The 21213-nt window shown below is 38.9% G+C and overlaps 1 protein-coding gene across 1 annotated transcript in view; it reads right to left on the bottom strand.

The window, feature by feature from the left end:
- Positions 1-21213, bottom strand: part of LOC150078585 (voltage-dependent calcium channel subunit alpha-2/delta-3-like) — a 307888-nt gene that overhangs the window by 192854 nt on the left and 93821 nt on the right. Inside the window, exon 4 of the mRNA XM_090384625.1 lies at positions 9138-9227. Coding sequence (XP_090240751.1) covers positions 9138-9227 — 90 coding nt within the window. The remainder of the gene's footprint in view (positions 1-9137; positions 9228-21213) is intronic.

Consider the following 21213-nt stretch of genomic DNA (forward strand, 5'->3'; position numbering starts at 1 on the left):
GCCAAAAATGGATGTCAGATGAACTAATGAGGCATATGGCAGAAAAGAAAAATGCATGGGATACATACAAATTAACACATGACACAGAAGCCTATGATAGATACAAGTTGATATGCAACCAAGTTACAAAGGAGGTTAGGCAGGCGAAGGCAGATTACGAGAAATCCTTGGCAAGGGATGCAAAGAAAAACAGCAAAGAGTTCTTTACTTATGTAAACTCCAGAAGGAAGGGGATGAATCAGATTGGTCCACTTGATATTGATGGGTCAAGTGTTGATGATCCTGCTCAGGTAGCCAACAAACTAAATGAATATTTTGCATCGACATTCACACATGAGGAGTTATTCAGCGAGGGGAATGCCAGAGGTGTATTCAACTCTAGCAGTAAGCTACAGAATCTTGAAATAACTGGGAGTAAAGTGGAGGAGAAACTGTTGAAGATAAACACAAGAAAGGCACCCGGGGTGGATGGGATCTATCTAGTTATATTAAAGGAGGCAGCAAAGGAAGAAAGCAAACCCTTAGCCATAATTATGAGAGCTTCCTTGGACTCAGGGGAGGTACCCATAGACTGGAAATGTGCAAATGTGACCCCAATTCACAAAGGAGGATCAAAGGCTGACACAAGTAATTATAGACCTGTGAGCTTATCTTCTGTTCCAGGAAAATTAATGGAGGCACTGGTTAAAGAAGCACTGCGGGATCATTTGGACGAGACTTCAGTTATGGCTCGGACACAGCGTGGTTTTGTTGGGGGGAGGTCTTGCCTGACCGACTTGGTTGGATACTGTGATGCGGTCGCAAGGGAGCTGGATGCAGGGAATAACTTTGATATTATATACTTGGATCTTAGAAAGGCTTTTGATACTGTTGCACATGGAAGACTGCTACACAAATTGGAGCAGTGTGACATTGGAGGCAAATTGCTGCTATGGATAAAGGGGTGGTTGAGGGGGAGAAGACAGAGAGTGGGAATCAATGGACACTGCTCATCATGGACTGATGTTTTTAGTGGAGTCCCTCAGGGCTCAGTGTTGGGTCCATTATTGTTTTCTGTATTTATAAATGATATTGATGATGGTATATCCGGCTTAATGTCCAAGTTTGCAGACGATACAAAGGTTGGCAGGGTTGTCAAGGACACTACGGACACTATGCTGCTGCAACAGGATCTGGAAAGGTTGAGCAGATGGGCTGAGAGGTGGCAAATGAAGTTTAACATTGACAAATGTAAAGTACTGCACATGGGAAACAGCAACCCCAGAGCAATGTATCAACTCTGTGGTACTACACTGACAGTGGTAGAGAATGAAAGGGACTTGGGGGTGGTTGTGCAGGCAGATATGAAGTTCTCTGAGCAGTGCAGACGGGCTGCAAGAGTAGCTCATGGAGTATTGTCAATGATATACAGGAATTTTTCCAGCAGGGATAAGGAGGTGATCATTCCATTGTATAAGGCGATGGTCAGGCCACACCTAGAGTACTGTATACAGGTCTGGAGGCCTCATTTCAAGAAGGATGTAGAGCTGCTGGAACGAGTACAGAGAAGGGCAACAAGATTAGTGAATGGAACAAAGGGGTGCTCTTACGAAGAAAGGCTTAAGTTTTGCAAATTACAGTGTCTGGAGACTAGGCACCAGCAAGGTGATCTGATAGAGGTGTATAAAGCCTTGAATGGTTTAAGCATGCTCAATGCTGATGGGATTCTTCCTCTAGCTCAGAAAAATCACCTGAGAGGGCATAAATTCAAATTGAGGAAAGACAGATGTAGGATAGACATGCGGAAATTTGCCTTTAGCCAGCGGGTGGTTGGTTGGTGGAACAGACTTCCATCCCTTGTGGTGGAGGTTGATAGCCTAAATAAGTTTAAGGCTCAGCTGGACAGGTATTTTGAACGAACAGAGGGGTGAAGTGGAAGTGGGGGTTTTTTTTTTTTTTTTTTGGCTGATGCTGCATAAGCTTGCTTTCTTGCATCAAATGCCTCTACTAATGCTAATGCTAATGCTAATGCATGTTCTCACGAACTACATTTTGCACAAATAGCAAAACGTCTGCATTCTGCTTGAGAGGAGAGTGTCCATACTTATGACATAAAACCTCTAACAGGGTTTGGAATATATGGTTACAGTGGGTAGTTCAGCTTTTACAGTTGTTGGAGCGTTGAAGTTTAAAATTATATTCATTGTTGGGTTAATTTCTCCTTCTCTTTTAATTTCTCCTTCTCTGTTATTCTTTCAGCAATTCTTTCAGCTAGTTTTCTGCTAGCTTGAGTAGTAGTAGTAGAAACACAGTCTGTATTTGCCATGTTTGCTCCTTTTAGCCTCTGGCAAGAGGCCTTTTCTGCCAAGGTTTCCAGCCCCACCAAGGGGAGACAGGTGCAGTGCCGCTAGGAGGCACCTGCGAGGTGATCTGATTGAGGTGTACAAGGTCTTGAATGGTTTGAGCAAGCTCAATGCTGATGGGATTCTTCCTCTTGCCCAGATTAATCATCCAAGGGGACATAAATTCGAATTGAAGAAAGACAGTTATAGAATAGATGTGCAGAAATTTGCCTTTAGCCAGTGGGCGGTTAACTGCTGGAACAAACTTCCACCTCTCGTTGTGGAAGTTGACAGCTTAAATAAATTCAAAGCAGAACTAGACAAACATGTGGAGTGAATGAATGGGTGAAAGAAGGGACTTTTTTTTCCTCTTCTAATGTTAATGCTAAAAGTCACAAATAATTGTGGTACTTCCCCTCTCAATTTTTTTATTTTATTCTATTAAAAATTCTGGCTGAATTCACTGCTCTTATACTGGATTGTTTGGAAGTCTCATCCTATATTGCAGGGTTTCATTTCTTATTAAGAACAGCAGTGTGACTAGAAAACATCATTTATTCTTCATTTGAAGTTCTTATTAGATTCAGAGTTTCTGTAATCTGATGCTGCAACCAGATTACTTTTCTCTTCTCAGAGTATTTGTTGTTCTCTTACATCTCAAATATTTTAAAATACCAGTCACCATATAAACCTTTCAAATAGCTATGTCAGCCTGTGCTCTGAAGTAAATTATAGTGGAAAGAGGGAAAAAAAATTCATAAACAAAACCACAGAAATATGCCTGCAATGACCATACAAGCATTAATATAGTTCTACATAGTTGCTAACCTTTTTAAAATAATTATAATCACTAACCTGTTTTAAAATAATTATAAAATGGTACCATTTACATTATATTCACAATAAAATGTACAGTAAACCCCCGCTATTCGCGGGGGTTACGTTCCTGAGAAATGCTGCGAATACCAAAAACGCGAATATTGAGTTATGGCTCCAAGTAATAAAGGGGTTCCGTTCCAAAGTATGAAATATATAAGAAAAACTAGTCTAAAATTTTGTCTATGTATGTATTATATGTACCTTTATAATATGACTATGTACATAGACAATACATAGTGAAATGCAATATAAGTAATGTTTTAATATAATAAAGTAATGCAATATAAGCATATGGCATCGAAATGAAAATAAGAAACAATTTAATATTAAATGTAATATTTATTAGAAATTTCAAACAAATCTTTCAAACCAGTGCCTTTGCTAGCTTAAAAACTTATCCCGCCAGTGCTATAAGTTTCTCACCAGTTTCGCAAAAGTGTTGATAAAGGAGTTTTTCCTTTTCACGAATGATGAGTGAACTTAACGGAATTTTATTTTGAGTTCGGTTTTCTATCCACAGATTTAAAGCTTTTTCCATTTTTTTAAATTTAACATCACAAGTTACAGAGCAAATTTTTGAAGCAATTAGCGCATTTTCACGGACACTACGGCGGATTTTTTCTTCCAATTTTTTGATTGATCGTACCGTTGACTCAATTGATTTTATAATGTTTTGCCACTGAGGAGACACTTTCACCATTAGAAATTTTGTCTAACGACTCAATTTTATTAACTAATGTCATCACCTTCTTTGATATTTTCTCATTTCCCTTGTTATTCGTAGCCATATTTTTGTACGGGTTAGAAGGAACTTGTCCACAATAAAGTCACTTTCTTCTGTTAATACGCTTGAAAAAGTATGTTTTACACTGCAAAATAATAGATTTATCACTTTTGTAAGCATATCAATTTATAAATTGATAAATTTATTCAATTTATAGGCATATAATTTAAAAGCAAACAACGAAACCTTCCATGACAAGCGCATAACACATACTGAACAAGGATTAGTGAGAAACATCCACGCTCGCACTTTTGTCACCCCTCTCCCCCACCCACCGAGCGCTGTTTTGACTGGGAAAGATAATTTTAGCCACGCCCATGTTTTTTTATGGCGGAAAATGTTCACGGCGCTTTAAAATTCACATTTTTTTAGGTTTCATTTTATATTAAATCAGCGACCACAAATAGTGGGGGTTTACTGTACTTTTATTGTGAATTACCTAGTGAATTACATTTTATATTCACAAAAAATTTAATTCACTAGGCCAGACAAGCGATTGTTGCTGGCGCACACACCAGCAACAACCGCCTGATGTAGCCTAGTGAATGACTGAAAACTCTCACATTCATGTATGCGTGCAATCTCCCAGTCATCTGATCATGCAAACATATTTAATACAATTTATTCCATTCCTAACATTTTATGTTATGTTTGCATTTCTGTATGTATCTACCTTTCTTGCTGAAGAAGTGGTTCATCAACCTGAAAGCTACTTGTCATATTAAAACTTATAAATTTATTTTAGTTACTGTTTCCACTGTCTTTGCTTTATTCTCTTCTTCTAAATTATGGAAACCAGTGCCACAGGCCCATTCTCTTTCATAATAATACCATTTAATTCCAGCTGAAATTAATGAAGTAAATTTCTTTCTAGTTATAAATTATATACTTTTGAATATTTGCTGAATCATGGTTTCAACAAAATTCACTTAATGTTCTCATTTGGACAGACAACTTGAGTAGTCGAGACCCGCTAATTTTTGTACAATCGGACAAATGCTAATAATTTATTGTAATTTTTCCTTGTAGAGGATCTGCGATCTCATTATGGATTTAAAATAACTGTGGATTTTTTTGAAAAGGAAGTATAGGCTAGTTTTGAAAATTTTAAAGGAATATTATATACAATATTTTATACAGTGGAACTTCTTGGCAGAAGAATAATCTTACCTGGAGGTAAGATTACCCCCAGGTACCTTCAGGGGCGGCTGCATCCAAGTGAGGTGTAATTCAGAAGGTGTTGAAATTGCAATTATATGGAAGGAAGACAAAGGAAAAAGCTGGCTTTTTGTCCTAAATCCTGCTTTTTGTCCTAAATTCTTGCATGGGGAGTAATGTTGTTGTTGTTTGGTTTTTAGGAGCATTAGCAACTAAGGCCATATTGCTCCGAGAATATGCGGAAAGGTTAGGGAATGATATTCCCGGAGCAATATGGCCTAAGTTGCTAATGCTCCTAAAAACCAAACAACAACAACATTACAACAAGGATTTAGGACAAAAGCTGGCTTTTTCCTTCGTCCTCCTTTCATATAATTGCAATTTCAATACCTTCTGAATTACACCTCACCTGGATGCAGCCGTCCTGAAGAAAACCCCAAGTAAGAGTATTCTTCTGCCTTAAAATAAAATATATAATATTCCTTTAAAATTTCCAAAAATAGCCTATATTACCCTTTTCAAAAAATTCCACAAAGTTTATTTTAAATCCATAATGAGATTGCAGATCCTCTACAAGGAAATATTACAATAAAATATTAGCATTTGTCCGATTTTACAAAAATTAGCAGGTCTCTACTACTGAAGTACAGTTGTAGAGACCTGCTTATAACCACAATGCTAAGACTGGTCGCAGAAAGGAGTCAATGTGAACGGAGAGTACCTAAACCATTTACGATTTGCACATAACATTGTGGTCATAAGCCACAATCCCAAAGAATTAGAGGAAAATCTTAATCAGTTATGCACAGTTAGTAAGGATTTTGGACTAAAGTTGAATATGGCTAAAACAAAAGTAATGATGAACAAGTATGCCACAGAAAGAGAAATAATGATTGAAGGAGCAGTAATTGAAAAGGTGGAGTCATATACTTATCTGGGACAAGTTATTAGCTGTAATAATGATAAATGGCTGGAAGTCAAGAGAAGAATAAATTTTGGATGGATAGCATTCAGGAAATATAGTCACATACTGAAGAGCAATATCCCAGTTTGTCTGAAACATAAAATAATGAACCAATGTATACTCCCCACCATGACATAGAAGTGAAACTTGGGCACTCACCAAAAGAATGGAAGAGAAGCTGAGAACGACACTTCGAAGCATGGAACGAATTATATTGGGAATCAGACTATTAGATAAGAAGAGGAAACATGTGGATTAGGCAGCAAACTCAAGTAAAAGACATTCTTATCAAAACTAAAGAACTAAAATAGTCTTGGGCAGGACACATAGCTTGAAGACATGATGACAGATGGACTAAGAAAATAACAGAATGGTACCCAAGAGGAGCTAGAAGAAAACAAAGGCGGAGATGGATAGATGAAATTCATGAGTTTTTGGGTAGTAAATGGATGGCCAGTGCTCAAAACAGAAGGAACTGGAAAGTTGGTGGAGAGGCCTTAATCTTGCAGTGGATTGAAAATGGCTGATGATGATGATGATGATGACTACTCAAGTAGTCTGTTCAACTGTCTAATAAAGTTTTGAGACTTTAGGACCTCCACATATTTATTTACCCTGAATGTTCATTTATGAACATATTGAATTTAATGCTCATTTCCTATTAGAATTTTCACAAAGGTCGCAACTAGTTCTTCAGCTATTTCCTATCACTTCTGTATAAGCTGCTGTGACCAGCGATACAATGCTTTGATCAGTTAGAACTATAAGCCAGAAACCCCACCCCTCCAAATTATGAAGAAATTAGCTATGGCTACATCCTGAGATAAAGCTTCCTTGCTGTTGAGAGTAAATTCTCAGTTCTTTTACCTATTTAGTTTGTAATCACACTCTCCTTTTTTGTTCAATCCTTGTATGTATATGTAACTTACTAATTACGTCTGTATCTCATTATGCAAAACAGTTACTGTGAAGGGTTGTTGTACTTATCCTTTGGTACAATAAGGATTTATTTATTTGTTTATTAATAATTTTCTATGGAACTGACAAAGAATGAATGGCTTGTGCAGTGCATCATGAGTTAGTTATATAACATCTGTTGAAACTGCAAGCTGAGGATGATGAAGAATTGAAGGTTACATGAGAATTTTATGCAGGCTACTGGTGTCTTTAAGCGAATTTATTTTTTTTTTATTCTTTACATCTTAAATTCATAGGATATCTTCAGTATCAGTGTGATTAATCAAGATAGAAGTACAGTATTCACTTTGGTTAGTGGGGATGATTTCAGTTTCTTAAACTTGAATTTGCATTTTTTTTTCTAATCTTTACACTTTCATGTGAAACAAATACAAACAAATGACAGGTAAGTCTCACACAAACCTTGGGGAAAAGAAAAAAATATATATATGTATTTATATATATACAGGGTGATTCACTACCAGTGCGACAAACTTGCAGGAGGTGTAGGGGGCACAAAGACGAATCGGAATCACATAGCATTGAAGGGTCTGAAATGCCTTCTTCGTGCGGTAGAGGACGTTGAACGGGAGGTCGCGTGAACAGCGACCCCGCTTGAAGTCAGCATTTGAGACCCATTTCTGTCGAAGAAACCAAGTAGCAAAAGTCCTCCGGAGTGGATAATCCATAGGCTCCAATGATTGGACATGTTGCAGATGGTATGAACTCATTTTGTTTGTTGACAGTATCCTCCATACAGTGGATTGGGAAATACCCAATCGTTGGTCTATCGCTCGAGTACTCGTACTCGGATTGCCTTCTGCAAGATGTAGGACATTCTCCTCATTGTCTGGCGTCCTCTTCATTTGCTCTCGATTAATGGTACTTCTCGTGAAACAACCAGTCTCACATAACCTTCTGTGCACATGTGCGAAAATCGTATGATGAGGAGCACGCCTGTGCGGGAAACGTTCCTGGTACAAGCGCAGAGCGGCGTGCCCGTTACAGTCCGCAGCTCCATACACGAGGTGCATGTCGGCCAGTTCAATGTTTGAATACTCGTCCTTTGTATTGTCTGCAAACTTGGACATTAAGCTTGATATACCATCATCAATATCATTTATAAATACAGAAAACAACAATGTACCCAACACTGAACCCTGAGGGACTCCACTAATAAAATTAGTCCACGATGAGCAGTGTCCATTGATTACCACTCTCTGTCTTCTCCCTCTCAACCACCCTTTTATCCATAGCAGCAATTTGCCTCCAATGCCACACTGGCCCACACATCTCTTGCTGTGGATCAGTTTTTGGCATCCAACAACATGACAATCATCCCCTACCCCTCTTATTCATCAGACTTAGCCCCTGAGACTTGCAATGCTATGTGATTCTGATTCGTCTTTGTGCCCCCTACACCTCCTGCAAGTTTGTTGCACTGGTAGTGAATCACCCTGTATATATGTCAGAAAACCTGATGCACTTTCAGACAACTGCTGTCAGAAAACCTGATGCACCTGTGAACACGTTAGACTACTGGTATTCACAAAATAGGCTACATGCTCAAATAGCTCAGATCTACCCCCACAGAATATTGTTCCACATCTGGAGTGGTGCCCCCAAAACCTCTCTCTAGCTCAGGCTTCTAAGACTCAGTTCAAAAGAGGTCAGTCAGGATAATTAATAACCAACCTCTTACAAAAACTCTCCACTCTCTGTCTAACAGACATTGTTTCTTCTGCATGCATTTTCTATGGATACTTCCATGGACACTCTGATTGGCATCTATAATTCTGACTATTCCAACCCATTCCAAACACAGGCGATGACATCCTTCACCTTACTGTTTTCCTATTTAATACTAGTGATTTATATTACAACATTAAAATCCAAATGTTTAACAATGATGAAAAATGTTTCTGGAGGAAAAAAAAAAAAGATGTCAATAAAATTTTTATACTACTTGAGTTGGAATTTCAGTTACTACCTTTGAGTTATACTGTAACATTAAAATCCAAATGTTTACTGCATGAATGTCATGTGGTTAAATAAATACAATTGTTTTCCATACCTTCTGCAGAAGTTCAAATGCTGTAATGAGACCTAAGGTGAAATTGGCAATGTTAGCCGTTTCCATTTTTTCAAGATGTGCTATGAATTCCTGTTTCAAAATAATACAGTTTTCAATAATCATTTTCCATATCAGTTAAAGATAATAATCATTATATAATAATTTAATTATTTCTAAGATAATAAGAATAGAAACTGGCAATATTATATATAAGAATAAGCACTGTGTGTTCTATAACAACTAGTTATTTAATGCATAGGCTTATCCAAATTATCATTAAAACCTGAATACTGATGAAACTGATAAAACAAATTCGAAAATTGTTTGGAATTTGTAATATCTGCTAAAGTTATTGATAGATTCACTAATGGAATTAGCATTAGTAGAGGCATATGATGCAAGAAAGCAAGCTTATGCAGCATCAGCCAAAAAAAAAAAATAAATAAATAAAAACTTTCACTTCACCCCTCTGTTCATTCGAAATACCTGTCCAGCTGAGCCTTAAATTTATTTAGGCTATCAACTTCCACAACAAGGGATGGAAGTCTGTTCCTCCAAAAAACTACCTGCTGGCTAAATGCAAATTTCCGCACATCTATCCTACATCTGTCTTTCCTCAATTTGAATTTATGCCTTCTCAGTTGATTATTCTGGGAAAGAGGAAGAATGCCTTCAGCATTGAGCATGCTCAAACCATTCAAGGCTTTATACACCTCTATCAGATCACCTCGCCGGGGCCTAGTCTCCAGACACTGTAATTTGCAAAACTTAAGCCTTTTTCGTAACAGCAACCCGTCGTTCCATTCACTAACCATGTTGCCCTTCTCTGTACTCGTTCCAGCAGCTCTACATCCTTCTTGAAATGAAGCCTCCAGATCTGTATACAGTACTTATAATGGGGGATTTTAATTTTCCAGATATTGACTAGAATTTGTGATTAGAATTCATTCACATACTAGCAAGACTTTTGTGGATTTACGGGATGATTGTTTTCTACAGCAGCATGTTCGGGACGCAACTAGAGGGAGTAATACTCTTGATCTGATTATCAGTAGTGATTCTTCGTGCATTAAGAATCTGCAGATAAAGGACCACTAGGTGACAGTGATCGCAGTGGGTTTAAGTGGGATTTCTTCAAAGAGATAACTACCATCAAGGGTAAAGGAAGGGTTTTTGCTTTTGAAAAGGTCACTATGGTGGTCTGAGACAGTATTTAAATTCTATACAGTGAGACTAACTGATGATGTTACCAACAGCAAATTCAAAATTGGAAGCATTCAAAGAATTAATCTTGGAAGCTACTAGGCTTCTCATACCAACTAAGAAATATTCTTCAAGATATAGGTCTAAATGCAGATGAACTAATTAGACATGTGGCAGAGAAGAAAAATGCATTGTATACATATGAATTCACAGGTGATGTGGAAGCCTATGATAGACATGAGCTGGCCTGTAACCAAGTCACAAAGGAGGTTAGGCAAGCAAAGGCAGATTACGAGACATCGTTGGCAAAGGAGGCAAAGAAAAACAGCAAAGCGTTCTTTACTTATGTAAACTCTAGAAGGAAGGGAATGAATCAGATTGGTCCACTTGATATCGATGGTTCAACCGTTGATAATGCTGCTCGGGTAACTAACAAACTAAATGAATTTCTTGCATCTACATTCACGAATGAGGTGTTATTCAGGGAAGGGAATACCAGAGGTGTATTAAACTTTGGCAGTAAGCTAGATAATATTGTAATTACTGAGAGTTAAGTGGAGGAGAAATTGTTGCAGATACACATAAGAAATGCACCTGGGGTGGGTGGAATCTATCCAGCTATATTAAAGGAGGCATCAAAGGAAGTAAGCAAACCCTTAGCCATAATTATGAGAGCTTCCTTGGACTCGGGGGGGGGGGTACCTGGACTGGAGAGGTGAAAATGTGACCCCAATCCACAAAGGAGGATCAAAGGGAGATAGAGGTAATTACAGACCAATTAGTTTAACTTCTGTTCCAGAGAAATTAAAGTAGGCACTGGTTAAAGAAGTATTGCAGGATCATCTAGACAAGACACAGCATGGGTTTGTTAAGGGGAAGTCTTGTCTGACCAATTTGATTGGATACCATGATGTACTAACAAAGGAACTGGATGCAAAGAATAATTCTGATAACATATATTTGATTCTTAGAAAGTCTTTTGATACTGTTACACATGGAAGACTGCTGCACAAATTGGAGCAACGTGGCATTGGAGACAAATTGCTGCTATGGATAAAGGGATGGTTCAGTGGGAGAAGACAGAGTTGTAATCAATGGACACTGCTTTTCATGGACTAATGTTATTAGTGGAGTCCCGCAGGGTTCAGTGTTGGGTCCATTGTTGTTTTCTTTATTTATTAATGATAATGGTATATGAGGCTTAATATCCAAGTTTGCATATGATACAAATGTCGGCAGGGTTGTTAATGACACTAATGACAGTATGCTTCTGCAACAGGATCTAGAAAATTTGAGCAGGTGGGCTGAGATGTGGCAACTGAAGTTTAATATTGACAAATGTAACTGCATATGGGAAGCAGTAATCACAGAGTAACATATCAACTGTGTGGTACTACACTGACAGTGGCAGAGAGTTAAAAGGATCAGGGAGTAACTGTGCAGGCAGATATGAAGTTTTCTGAGCAGTGCAGATGGTCTGCAAGAGTAGCTCATGGTGTCTTGTCAATGACATACAGGAATTTTTCTAACAGGGATAAGGAGGTGATTATTCCCTTGTATAGGGCAATGGTCAGGCCACACCTTAAGTACTGTATATAGGTCTGGAGGCCTCATTTTAAGAAGGATGTAGAGTTGTTGGAATGTGTACAGAGAAGTGCAACATGATTAGTGAATGGAACAAAGGGTTGCTCTTACAAAGAAAGGATTATGTTTTCCAAATTACAGTGTTTGTAGACTAGGCACCTGGGAGGTTATCTAATTGAATTGAGGTGTATAAAGCCTTGAATGGTTTGAGCATTCTCAATGCTGATGGGATTCTTCTTTTTGCTCAGAATAATTGCCTGAGAGGGGATAAATTCAAATTGAGGAAAGACAGTTGTAGGATAGATCTGTGGACGTTTGCCTTTAGCCAGCGAGTGGCTGATTGCTGAAACAAACTTCCTTCTGTCGTAGAAGTTGATAGCTTGAACAGATTCAAGGCAGACCTAGACAAACATTTGGAGCGAGTGGATGTGTGAAATGAGAAGGGTGGTTTTTGTTTTTTTTTGTTGTTTTTTTTTGGCTGATGCTATGTAAACTTGCTTTCTTGCATCATGTTCTTTGCTAATGCTAAATTTCTTATGTGTGAATGTAGATGCAAAATACTCATTCAGTTTATCGGCTATTTGAGGAGGATCCTCAAAAGTCAAACCATCTGATATCAAGTGGGGTAATCTGATTCCTCCCCTTCCTTACTAGGTTCTCAATATATTCTTATAATATTCTTCATGCTCCACTTTTTAGGTGTACTATAACAGATGCATAGATTTTGATGTTTACAAAACAAATGGTGTTTGAGTGTAATTTTATTACTGATTCTAAAAATCCAAACTATGTTTACCTATCGCATATAGCTTTTTTAAAAAAAAGTAAAAACTATTTTTTAAGATACACATTCCTAGTAACTTCAATTTATCCAACAATCTTGTACGGTTCGAAAATTTGGGCCTCACGTCATCAGCTACCACTAACAAGAAAAGAATTTATGTAGAAAAGGTACTGGCTTCTGAAGTGGGCCAATGCAAAATTCTCTCATAATCTTGGGATCACTACCACTGAACTGGTAGTTGCCTTTCCCATCAGAAGAATGTTCTCCTTGATCAGTAAAATGGGGATTCTATTCGAACCTATTAGCATTATGGCATTCAGCCATAATGCTAATAGGTTCGATTTTCCATCATATGGGAATGAGCAGAAGCCTGGAAAACAAGATGCAGGATATTTCAGAGATTGCTCAGAATCATTGCGGTACAAGTAAACACATGGGTTGTGTTAGGGTAGCTAAGAAAAAGAACAGGTGCATGTGCACTTGCATGTACACTAATGCTAGGAGTTTGGTAAATAAATTTGATGAATTTGAGGTATTGCTTAAAGCATCAAAGGGGGATATTGTTGGGATATCAGAGACGTGGTGTCACACAGATATAAGGAATGCAGAAATGGAATTTAGAGAGTACAATGCTTACAGAGACGTGGTGCCACCCGGAAATTGGGGATGATGAGTTTCAGTACGGCTTGTATAATGTATTTAGGAAGGATAGGATAGATAGAAGGGGTGGTGGGGTAATGCTTCTTATCAGAAGCAGCCTGAGTGCGACGATAGCTTTCCCGGATTCAGACATTTCACATGCTAGTATAGAGTCTGTATGGTGTGAGATAGTTGGAAACAAAGGTATAATGCGAGTAGGAGTAATCTACAGACCAGGTGATTGTGAAGATTATGACGAAAGCCTCTACATGGAATGGGGAAGTAAGCGTCAATGCCTTATTATGGGTGATTTCAATTTGCCTCTAATTGATTGGAGTAAATGGGAAGGAAACGCGACATGGGGAACAAAATTTTTAAATCAACTAGATGACTGTTATTTGTATCAACATGTCAGGGAAAGTACTAGAGAAAAGAATATCCTAGACCTCATCATCACCCATGAATCAGATGACATAACAGGGCTGACAGTAGAGGAACCAGTAGCAGGAAGTGATCACGGAGTTCTACGGTGGATGATGATGAGAGAGGTAGCAGAAGTAAAAGGCAAAGGAATGGGTTTTAATTTCAGAAAAGGAAATTACGATGCATTAAGGTACTACATGGCCTCTATTAACTAGGTAGATATCATGCAGAAAATGAATACATTTGAACTGTGGTACGCTTTCAAAACATTAATCACAGATGCCTTGAATGCGTATATACCATTAAAAAAATACTCCACGAGGAGGGTTCCAAGTTGGATGAATAGTGAAGTTGCTACATTACTTCAGCAGAAAAAGGTGGCATGGAAAGGTTACAGAGCAATAAAAAGTACTGAAGCCTATAACAGCTACAAGGTGATGTGTAATAGAGCCACAGAAAAGGTTGGACAGGCAAAGGCAGTTTATGAGAAATCACTAGCAAACAGAGCAAAGAGGGGGATAAAGAATTCTTCACATATATAAATGCCAAGAAGAGCAGGACAAACCAGATCAGACCTTTACGTAAGGGAAAGGGGATAGTATTAAATACACCAGCTGCCGTTGCAGATGAACTCAACAGTTATTTTGCATCGATATTTACATATGAAAAGCCTTTTGTCGCAATGGGAAATTGTGGGAGCGAAGTTAAAAAATATGTAATTAATGATATTAAATTTCGCAAGATTATTTAATGAAAAAACTTTCAAGCCTACAGACCAGTAAGGCTGCTGGAGTTGATGGAATATACCCTCTAATCTTAAGGGAGGCGGCAAGCGAGTGCATTGAACCATTGAGGCTAATTATGCAAGCATCACTAGACTCTGGGGAGATTCCCTTGGATTGGAAAAGTGCAAATGTATTTCCCATACATAAGGGTGGCTCTAAAAGTGAAGTTGGAAATTATCGACCTGTCAGTCTGACTTCAGTAGTAGGGAAAATCATGGAGGCAATGATCAAGGGTGGAATTTAGGATCATTTGGATCGAATTGAAATTCTCAAGGATACTCAGCATGGTTTTGTAAAGGGAAAATCATGTTTAACAAATCTGGTTCGCTATTTCGAAAGGTTACTCACGAGCTGGATTTAGGGAATAATTTCGACATTGTTTATTTAGATTTCAGCAAAGCTTTTGACTCAGTCCCACATGAGCGGTTGCTTTATAAGCTGGAACAGGATGGAATCACAGGGAAAATCTTTAGATGGATAGAAGGATGGCTTCAGGGCAGGAGGCAGAGGGTTGTGATAAATGGCTATTCCTCAGATTGGGTTGATGTAAGAAGTGGGGTTCCCCAAGGATCAGTATTAGGACCACTGTTGTTTTTAATTTTCATAAACGACATTGATGAAGGGATAGAGGGCGTAATGTCTAAATTTGCAGATGATGTTAAAATTGGTAGAGTAGTTAATGATCACTGTCAAGCTGATTTCTTCAGAGAGACCTAGATAGACTTCAGGAATGGTCAGAAAAATGGCAGCCTTGCTTTAATCCAACAAAGTGTAAGGTATTACACCTGGGAAACAGTAATCCCAAAATAACATATTCACTTGGTGGAGTTCAACTAAACCCAGTACTGGAGGAAAGGGACTTGGGTGTTACGATACGGTCAGACATGAAATTCTCTGAGCATTGTAAACAGGTTGCAAGGAAGGCCCATGGTGTCCTATCGATGATCTATCGAACTTTTGCAAGTAGAGATAGGGACGTGATAATCCCATTATATAAGGCTTATGTTAGACCACACTTGGAATACTGTGTTCAAGTATGGAGACCGCAGCTAAAGAAAGATATCGAGCTTCCTGAAAGGGTGCAAAGACGGGTAACTCGCCCGGTGAGATCGGCAAAAGGGCATCCTTATGAAGAAAGACTTTGAATATGTGGGTTGCAGAGTTCGGAAACTAGATATCTTAGAGGAAATTTGATTGAGGTGTTTAAGGCTCTGAGAGGCATCAGTAAAATGAATGAGGATGAAATTTTCAAGATTATAAATGATGCTATAACTAGTGGACATAAATTCAAGTTATGGGGGGAAATGTTTAGATTGGACTGCAGGAAGTTTTATTTTAGCCAGCGAGTTATAAATTACTGGAATAAGTTGCCTTCATGGGTGGTAGAGGCCGACAGTTTGGGGAAATTCAAAGGTCATCTGGATAGTACTTTCGGGTAAGGGAAGCACATAGGATGATAGGTTTAATTTCCTTTTTTTTCATTAATTATTATTATTTTTTTTTTTGTTTTTATCATTGTTTTGTTTGGATTTTTTTTTTTTTTTTTTTTTTTGGCTGGTGCAGCATAAGCCATAGGCTTTCTTGCACCATGCGGCCATTACTAATACTAATACAGAAAGGATAGGAAGGGAGGAGGGGTTATGCTATTAGTTAAGAAACACATAAAAATCCAAGAAAGTGAAACCAGTCGACATCTCTGGACAGTGCAGTGTCGAGTCAGTTTGGTGTGACATAAGCATTGGGAGACCAAAATTGAGAGTAGGAGTGTGCTATAGGCCTAATGACACTGATGAGTCTAATAAGGAGCTGTACAGGGAAATAGAGTGGGCCAGTAAATCAGAGAGTCTTGTAATGGGGGATTTTAATTTCCCAGATATTGACTGGAATTTGGGGGCTGGTCACTCACACACTAGCAAGGCTTATGTGGATTTATTGGATGATTGTTTTCTACAACAGCATGTCCAGGAGGCAACTAAAGGGAGTAATACTCTTGAGTTGATTATCAGTAGTGATTCTTCATGCATTAAGAATCTGCAGGTAAATGAACCACTAGGTGGCAGTGATCACAGTGTGCTGAAGTGGGATTTACTCAAAAAGGTAACTACCATCAACCGTAAAGGGAAGGGTTATTGCTTTCGTAAAGGCGACTACGATGGTCTGAGACAGTATTTAAATTCTATACAGTGGGACCAACTGATGATGTTACCAACAGCAAATTCAAAATTGGAAGCATTCAAAGAACTTATCTTGGAAGCTACTAGGCTTTACATACCAACTAAAAAATATTGTTAAAGGATTAGCCCTAAATGGATGTCAGATGAACTAATGAGACATATGACAGAAAAAAAAAAATGCTTGGGATACATATAAATTAACACGTGACACAGAAGCCTTTGATAGATATAAGTTTATCTGTACCCAAGTTACAAAGGAGGTTAGGCAGGCGAAGGCAGATTATGAGAAATCTTTGGCAAATAATGCAAAGAAAAACAGTAAAGAGTTCCTTTCTTATGTAAACTCTAGAGGGAAGGGGATGAATTAGATTGGTCCACTTGATATCGATGGTTCAACTGTTGTTGATCCTGCTCAGGTTTTTCTGGAACAACCTTCCTTCATACGTATTTCCTGAAATTTACAGTCTACAGAAGTTCAAGTCTAATGTCAACAAATATCTTCTTTCGTCTTCTCAACCTCCAACCCAAGCACGGTACTAGGTACTAAGTAAGAATAGCTCATGGTGTCTTATCAATGATATACAGGAATTTTTCTAGCAGGGATAAGGAGGTGATTATTCCCTTGTATAAGGCAATGGTCAGGCCACACCTTGAGTACTGTATACAGGTCTTGGGGCCTCATTTCAAGAAGGATATAGAGCTGTTGGAATGAGTACAGAGAAGGGCAACAAGATTAGTGAATGAAACAAAGGGTTGCTCTTACGAAGAAAGGCTTAAGTTTTGCAGTTTACATTGTCTGGAGACTAGGCACCGAGGTGATCTGATAGAGGTGTATAAAGCCTTGAATGGTTTGAGCATGCTCAATGCTGATGGGATTCTGCCTCTTGCTCAGAGTTATCACCTGAGAGGGCATAAATCCAAATTGAGGAAAGACAGATGTAGGATAGATGTCTGGAAATTTGTCTTTAGCCAGCGGGTAGTTGGATGATGGAACAGACTTCCATCCCTTGTTGTGGAAGTTGATAGCCTTAATAAATTTAAGGCTCAGCTGGACAGGTATTTCGAATGAATGGAGGGGTGAAGTGGAAATGGGTTTTTTTTTTTTTTTCTGGCTGATGCTGCATAAGCTTGCTTTCTTGCATCATATGTCTCTACTAATGCTAATTCTAATATCATTTGGGACTTGTGCTCCTGGAGGACCCCACAACCTTTTCTCAGATCCACTCCAATGCTTTTCAGTCTTACTAACAGGCCTGGCAGACAGATTCCTCACCAACTAAATGCTTAACCTGCTCAGAAAAAAATAGATGGTGACATGCACAAATTGGCAAAATAGAAAAAGTACAGACAGAACATTCTCCTTGACATAGAGAACACTGAGTACACCACAATCAAAGTAAAACTATTTGTACACATGTATGTCTGGAAACAGTCATATAATCCCACTGATTTAATGTTTATTTGTCATTCATATTATAATAATGTATCGTCCCACTATGTATTCTCTTATTAGTTATGTGTTACTTTAAGTGCCTCACACAAATTAACCCCTGGCATTAATAATGCTGTGAAGGAATTTGTATGGTTTCTCTTTCCATAATAAAAATTATATTTATTTATTTACTCCTTTGTGACTAACATGTACAGATCGGCCTAGATGTGAGAGAAACCTGCAAGATGTTGAAATCTGCAAGTAGCAATGTACATTTGTTAGTGTTTCTTCTGCATTCAATAGTTTCGTGCTAACTACTATCTGCTTCTAAAATTATTTCATATTTTGTGTCTTTGGCAAACTCGCAGTTATCTGAAAAATCCAAATAAATTTTGTTCCATGTGTGGTAAACATGTTGTGGAAAAACAAAAGTAGGGTATAATATTAGTTGTGAAAAACATATATTCCACATATTTTGGAATTAAGTTAGGCGACAAAAGTTTGGCCCACAAAGTGCTGTACCTGAAAAAAGGCCTACATACCCAGGATTCATGCTAGAATGATAATACTGCACCACTGGGAAACCAGGAAATAAAATAAAATATAAATGGTTGGGTTAAAATCATTTAATGAGTAATTAGAACAAAAAATAAAAGTAATATACACACAAAAGCTTTCAGACGGATATTGTCCTTCTTCAGTTGTGATAATTAACTGTTATTGTAAAATACAGGACGTCATGTGCGTGCCATGGTGGTCATGCATGGTGAGAATCGCGTGCTACAGGTGCTTGCAACAATTAGCTGGTTGAAGTGGAGGCTTGGTTGTAGTTGTAATACTCGGGAATGCTGAGTGCCAACATTTGTCAGCTAAGAGGATGGTTGCTTCAGTTATCGGGTTGATACGACAACCTCTGTTCCTGTTGAAGGAACCGCTACAACATGAGATGTGGTGTGATTCCAATAACACACGGTGATGGTAGTTGTGGGATCAGTCAATGATCTCAACGTCATGGTGTGGATCAATGTTGTGCTGGGTTGACCAGAAGTGCTCAGCAATCGCTGAGCGATCCCTGTCTGCCAAATGGGTGGCTTTCTCATGCTCAGAGACTCGATTATCGAGTCATCTGCCATTTTCCCAAAGTAGCAACCAGTGCAATCATGGCAGGAAATCATGGCAGGAAATACGGTACACCAATCCACTCTGTTGTAAGGGGGAGCTGGTGTTTTAACCCTATTGACAAGGATCACAATTTTCTCCTGTAAACACTTTATCTCGTGAACCTGTAGGACCTTAGAAATTTGCTGTGATGGGTTCAGGTAGTATGAGATAAATGCAGTCCTGGTGGAGTCATCACTACATGGGGGGCCCCTGCAGTTGGCAACACGAACACGGTCCTGCAGGTTGCACCTATTCAGGGCCGGTAGGGTATCTGCACTTTGCCAGATCTGCCTTAACCTTAGTAACCTCAGTGTGCTCATCATCCTCAGAACTGGAGTGAATCCAGGCAAGGGTTAGTAAGGCTCGCATCATGTCGAGAAGATGGTTGTGCACATGTGCTGACCAGTAGTTGGTAAACTGGCCAGCACACATCGGCTTGCAAAAGACTGAAGTCTTTAAACATGAACCCCTCACATCGGACAAAGGTGTCTAAGAAAGGAAGGGCATTGCCTGACTTCAGTTCAATGGTGAATTGAATGAAGAGTGACAGAGAGCTGAGGTGGTGTACGAACCGGTCTCCTGACTCCCAAGGGATGACCACGAACACACCTTCCACATACCGACACCAAAAGGCTATGGGATCTGGCAAACACAAATGCACGACCTTCCAGCTCCTCCATTGTGAAGTCTGCCGTGACTGAACTACCCGGTGAACCCATGGCTGTGCTGTGTATCTGCGGGTAAATGGACTCACCAAACATAATGGCACCACAAGTCAGGCACAATCTAAGCAAATGCTGTTGGATGTCAGAGAAGATCTGCTGCTTAGGGTCTGTTGTTGTCTAGAATCTCCTTTGCACATGTAATGGCTAGTTGGACTGGGATTGAAGTAAAGAGAGACACTACACCAAATGAAGTCACTATGCCAAATGAGTCCATACGTTGGCACCCACATGCCACCAGGTGCCAAATTCCGTAGTTCTACGGGCTACCAAAGGTACACAAGGAGAGTGTACCTATGACCCATCATCTCCTGTTATGGTTCACTGACATACAAGCTATCCAAGTTTGTATCCGGCCTGCTCTCACCCCCCAGTAGGCAAGACTGCCCATACCATGTCAAACAGTGGGAAATTCTTGGACCACGTTAGCAGACTACCCATTTCAGATGACCAAGTGATGGCCTCCTTTGATGTAGTGTCTCTTTTTACTTCAATCCTGGTCCAATTAGCCATCATGTTTACAACTTCCCGGGAGAAAATTGCAATCCCTCATCTCGGAGATTAAAACACCAGTTCCCCCTCCAAAACAACAGAGTGAATTGGTGTACCGTATTTCCTGCTGTGATTGCACTAGTGCTTTGTTGGGGAAACTGTAGAAGACTCAGTAATTGAGTCTCTAAGCACAAGAAAGCCATCTGTTCAGAGGACAGGATTACTCAGCAATTGCTGAGCACTTCTTGTCAACCCAGCACAACATCAATCCATGCTGCGACGTCGAGATCATTGATCGATTCTGCAACTACTGTTCCCATGTCTTATTGGAATTGTTCCAAATCTCGTGTTGTAGCGGTTTCTTCAAAAGGAACAGAGGTTGTCACATCAGCCCCATAAATGGGGTAATCATCCTCTTAGCTAACAAACGGTCATGCTCAGCACATTCCCAAGTATTACAACTACAACCAAAAGCCTCCATTTCAACCAGCTAATTGTTACAAGCACAGCACACATTACTGCCATGGCATGCACATGAGGTTCTGTATTTTACAATAATGGTTAACTATCACAACTGAAGATGGACTACATCTGTATGAAAGTTTGTGTGTATATTACTTTTATTTTTTGTTCTAATTAGTCATTAAACGATTTTAACACAACCATTTATATTTTAT

This window comes from Mastigoproctus giganteus, chromosome 11 (genome assembly GCF_048544385.1).
Source record: "Mastigoproctus giganteus isolate SK-2022 chromosome 11, ASM4854438v1, whole genome shotgun sequence".
In the NCBI taxonomy this organism is placed as follows: Eukaryota; Metazoa; Arthropoda; class Arachnida; order Uropygi; family Thelyphonidae; genus Mastigoproctus; species Mastigoproctus giganteus.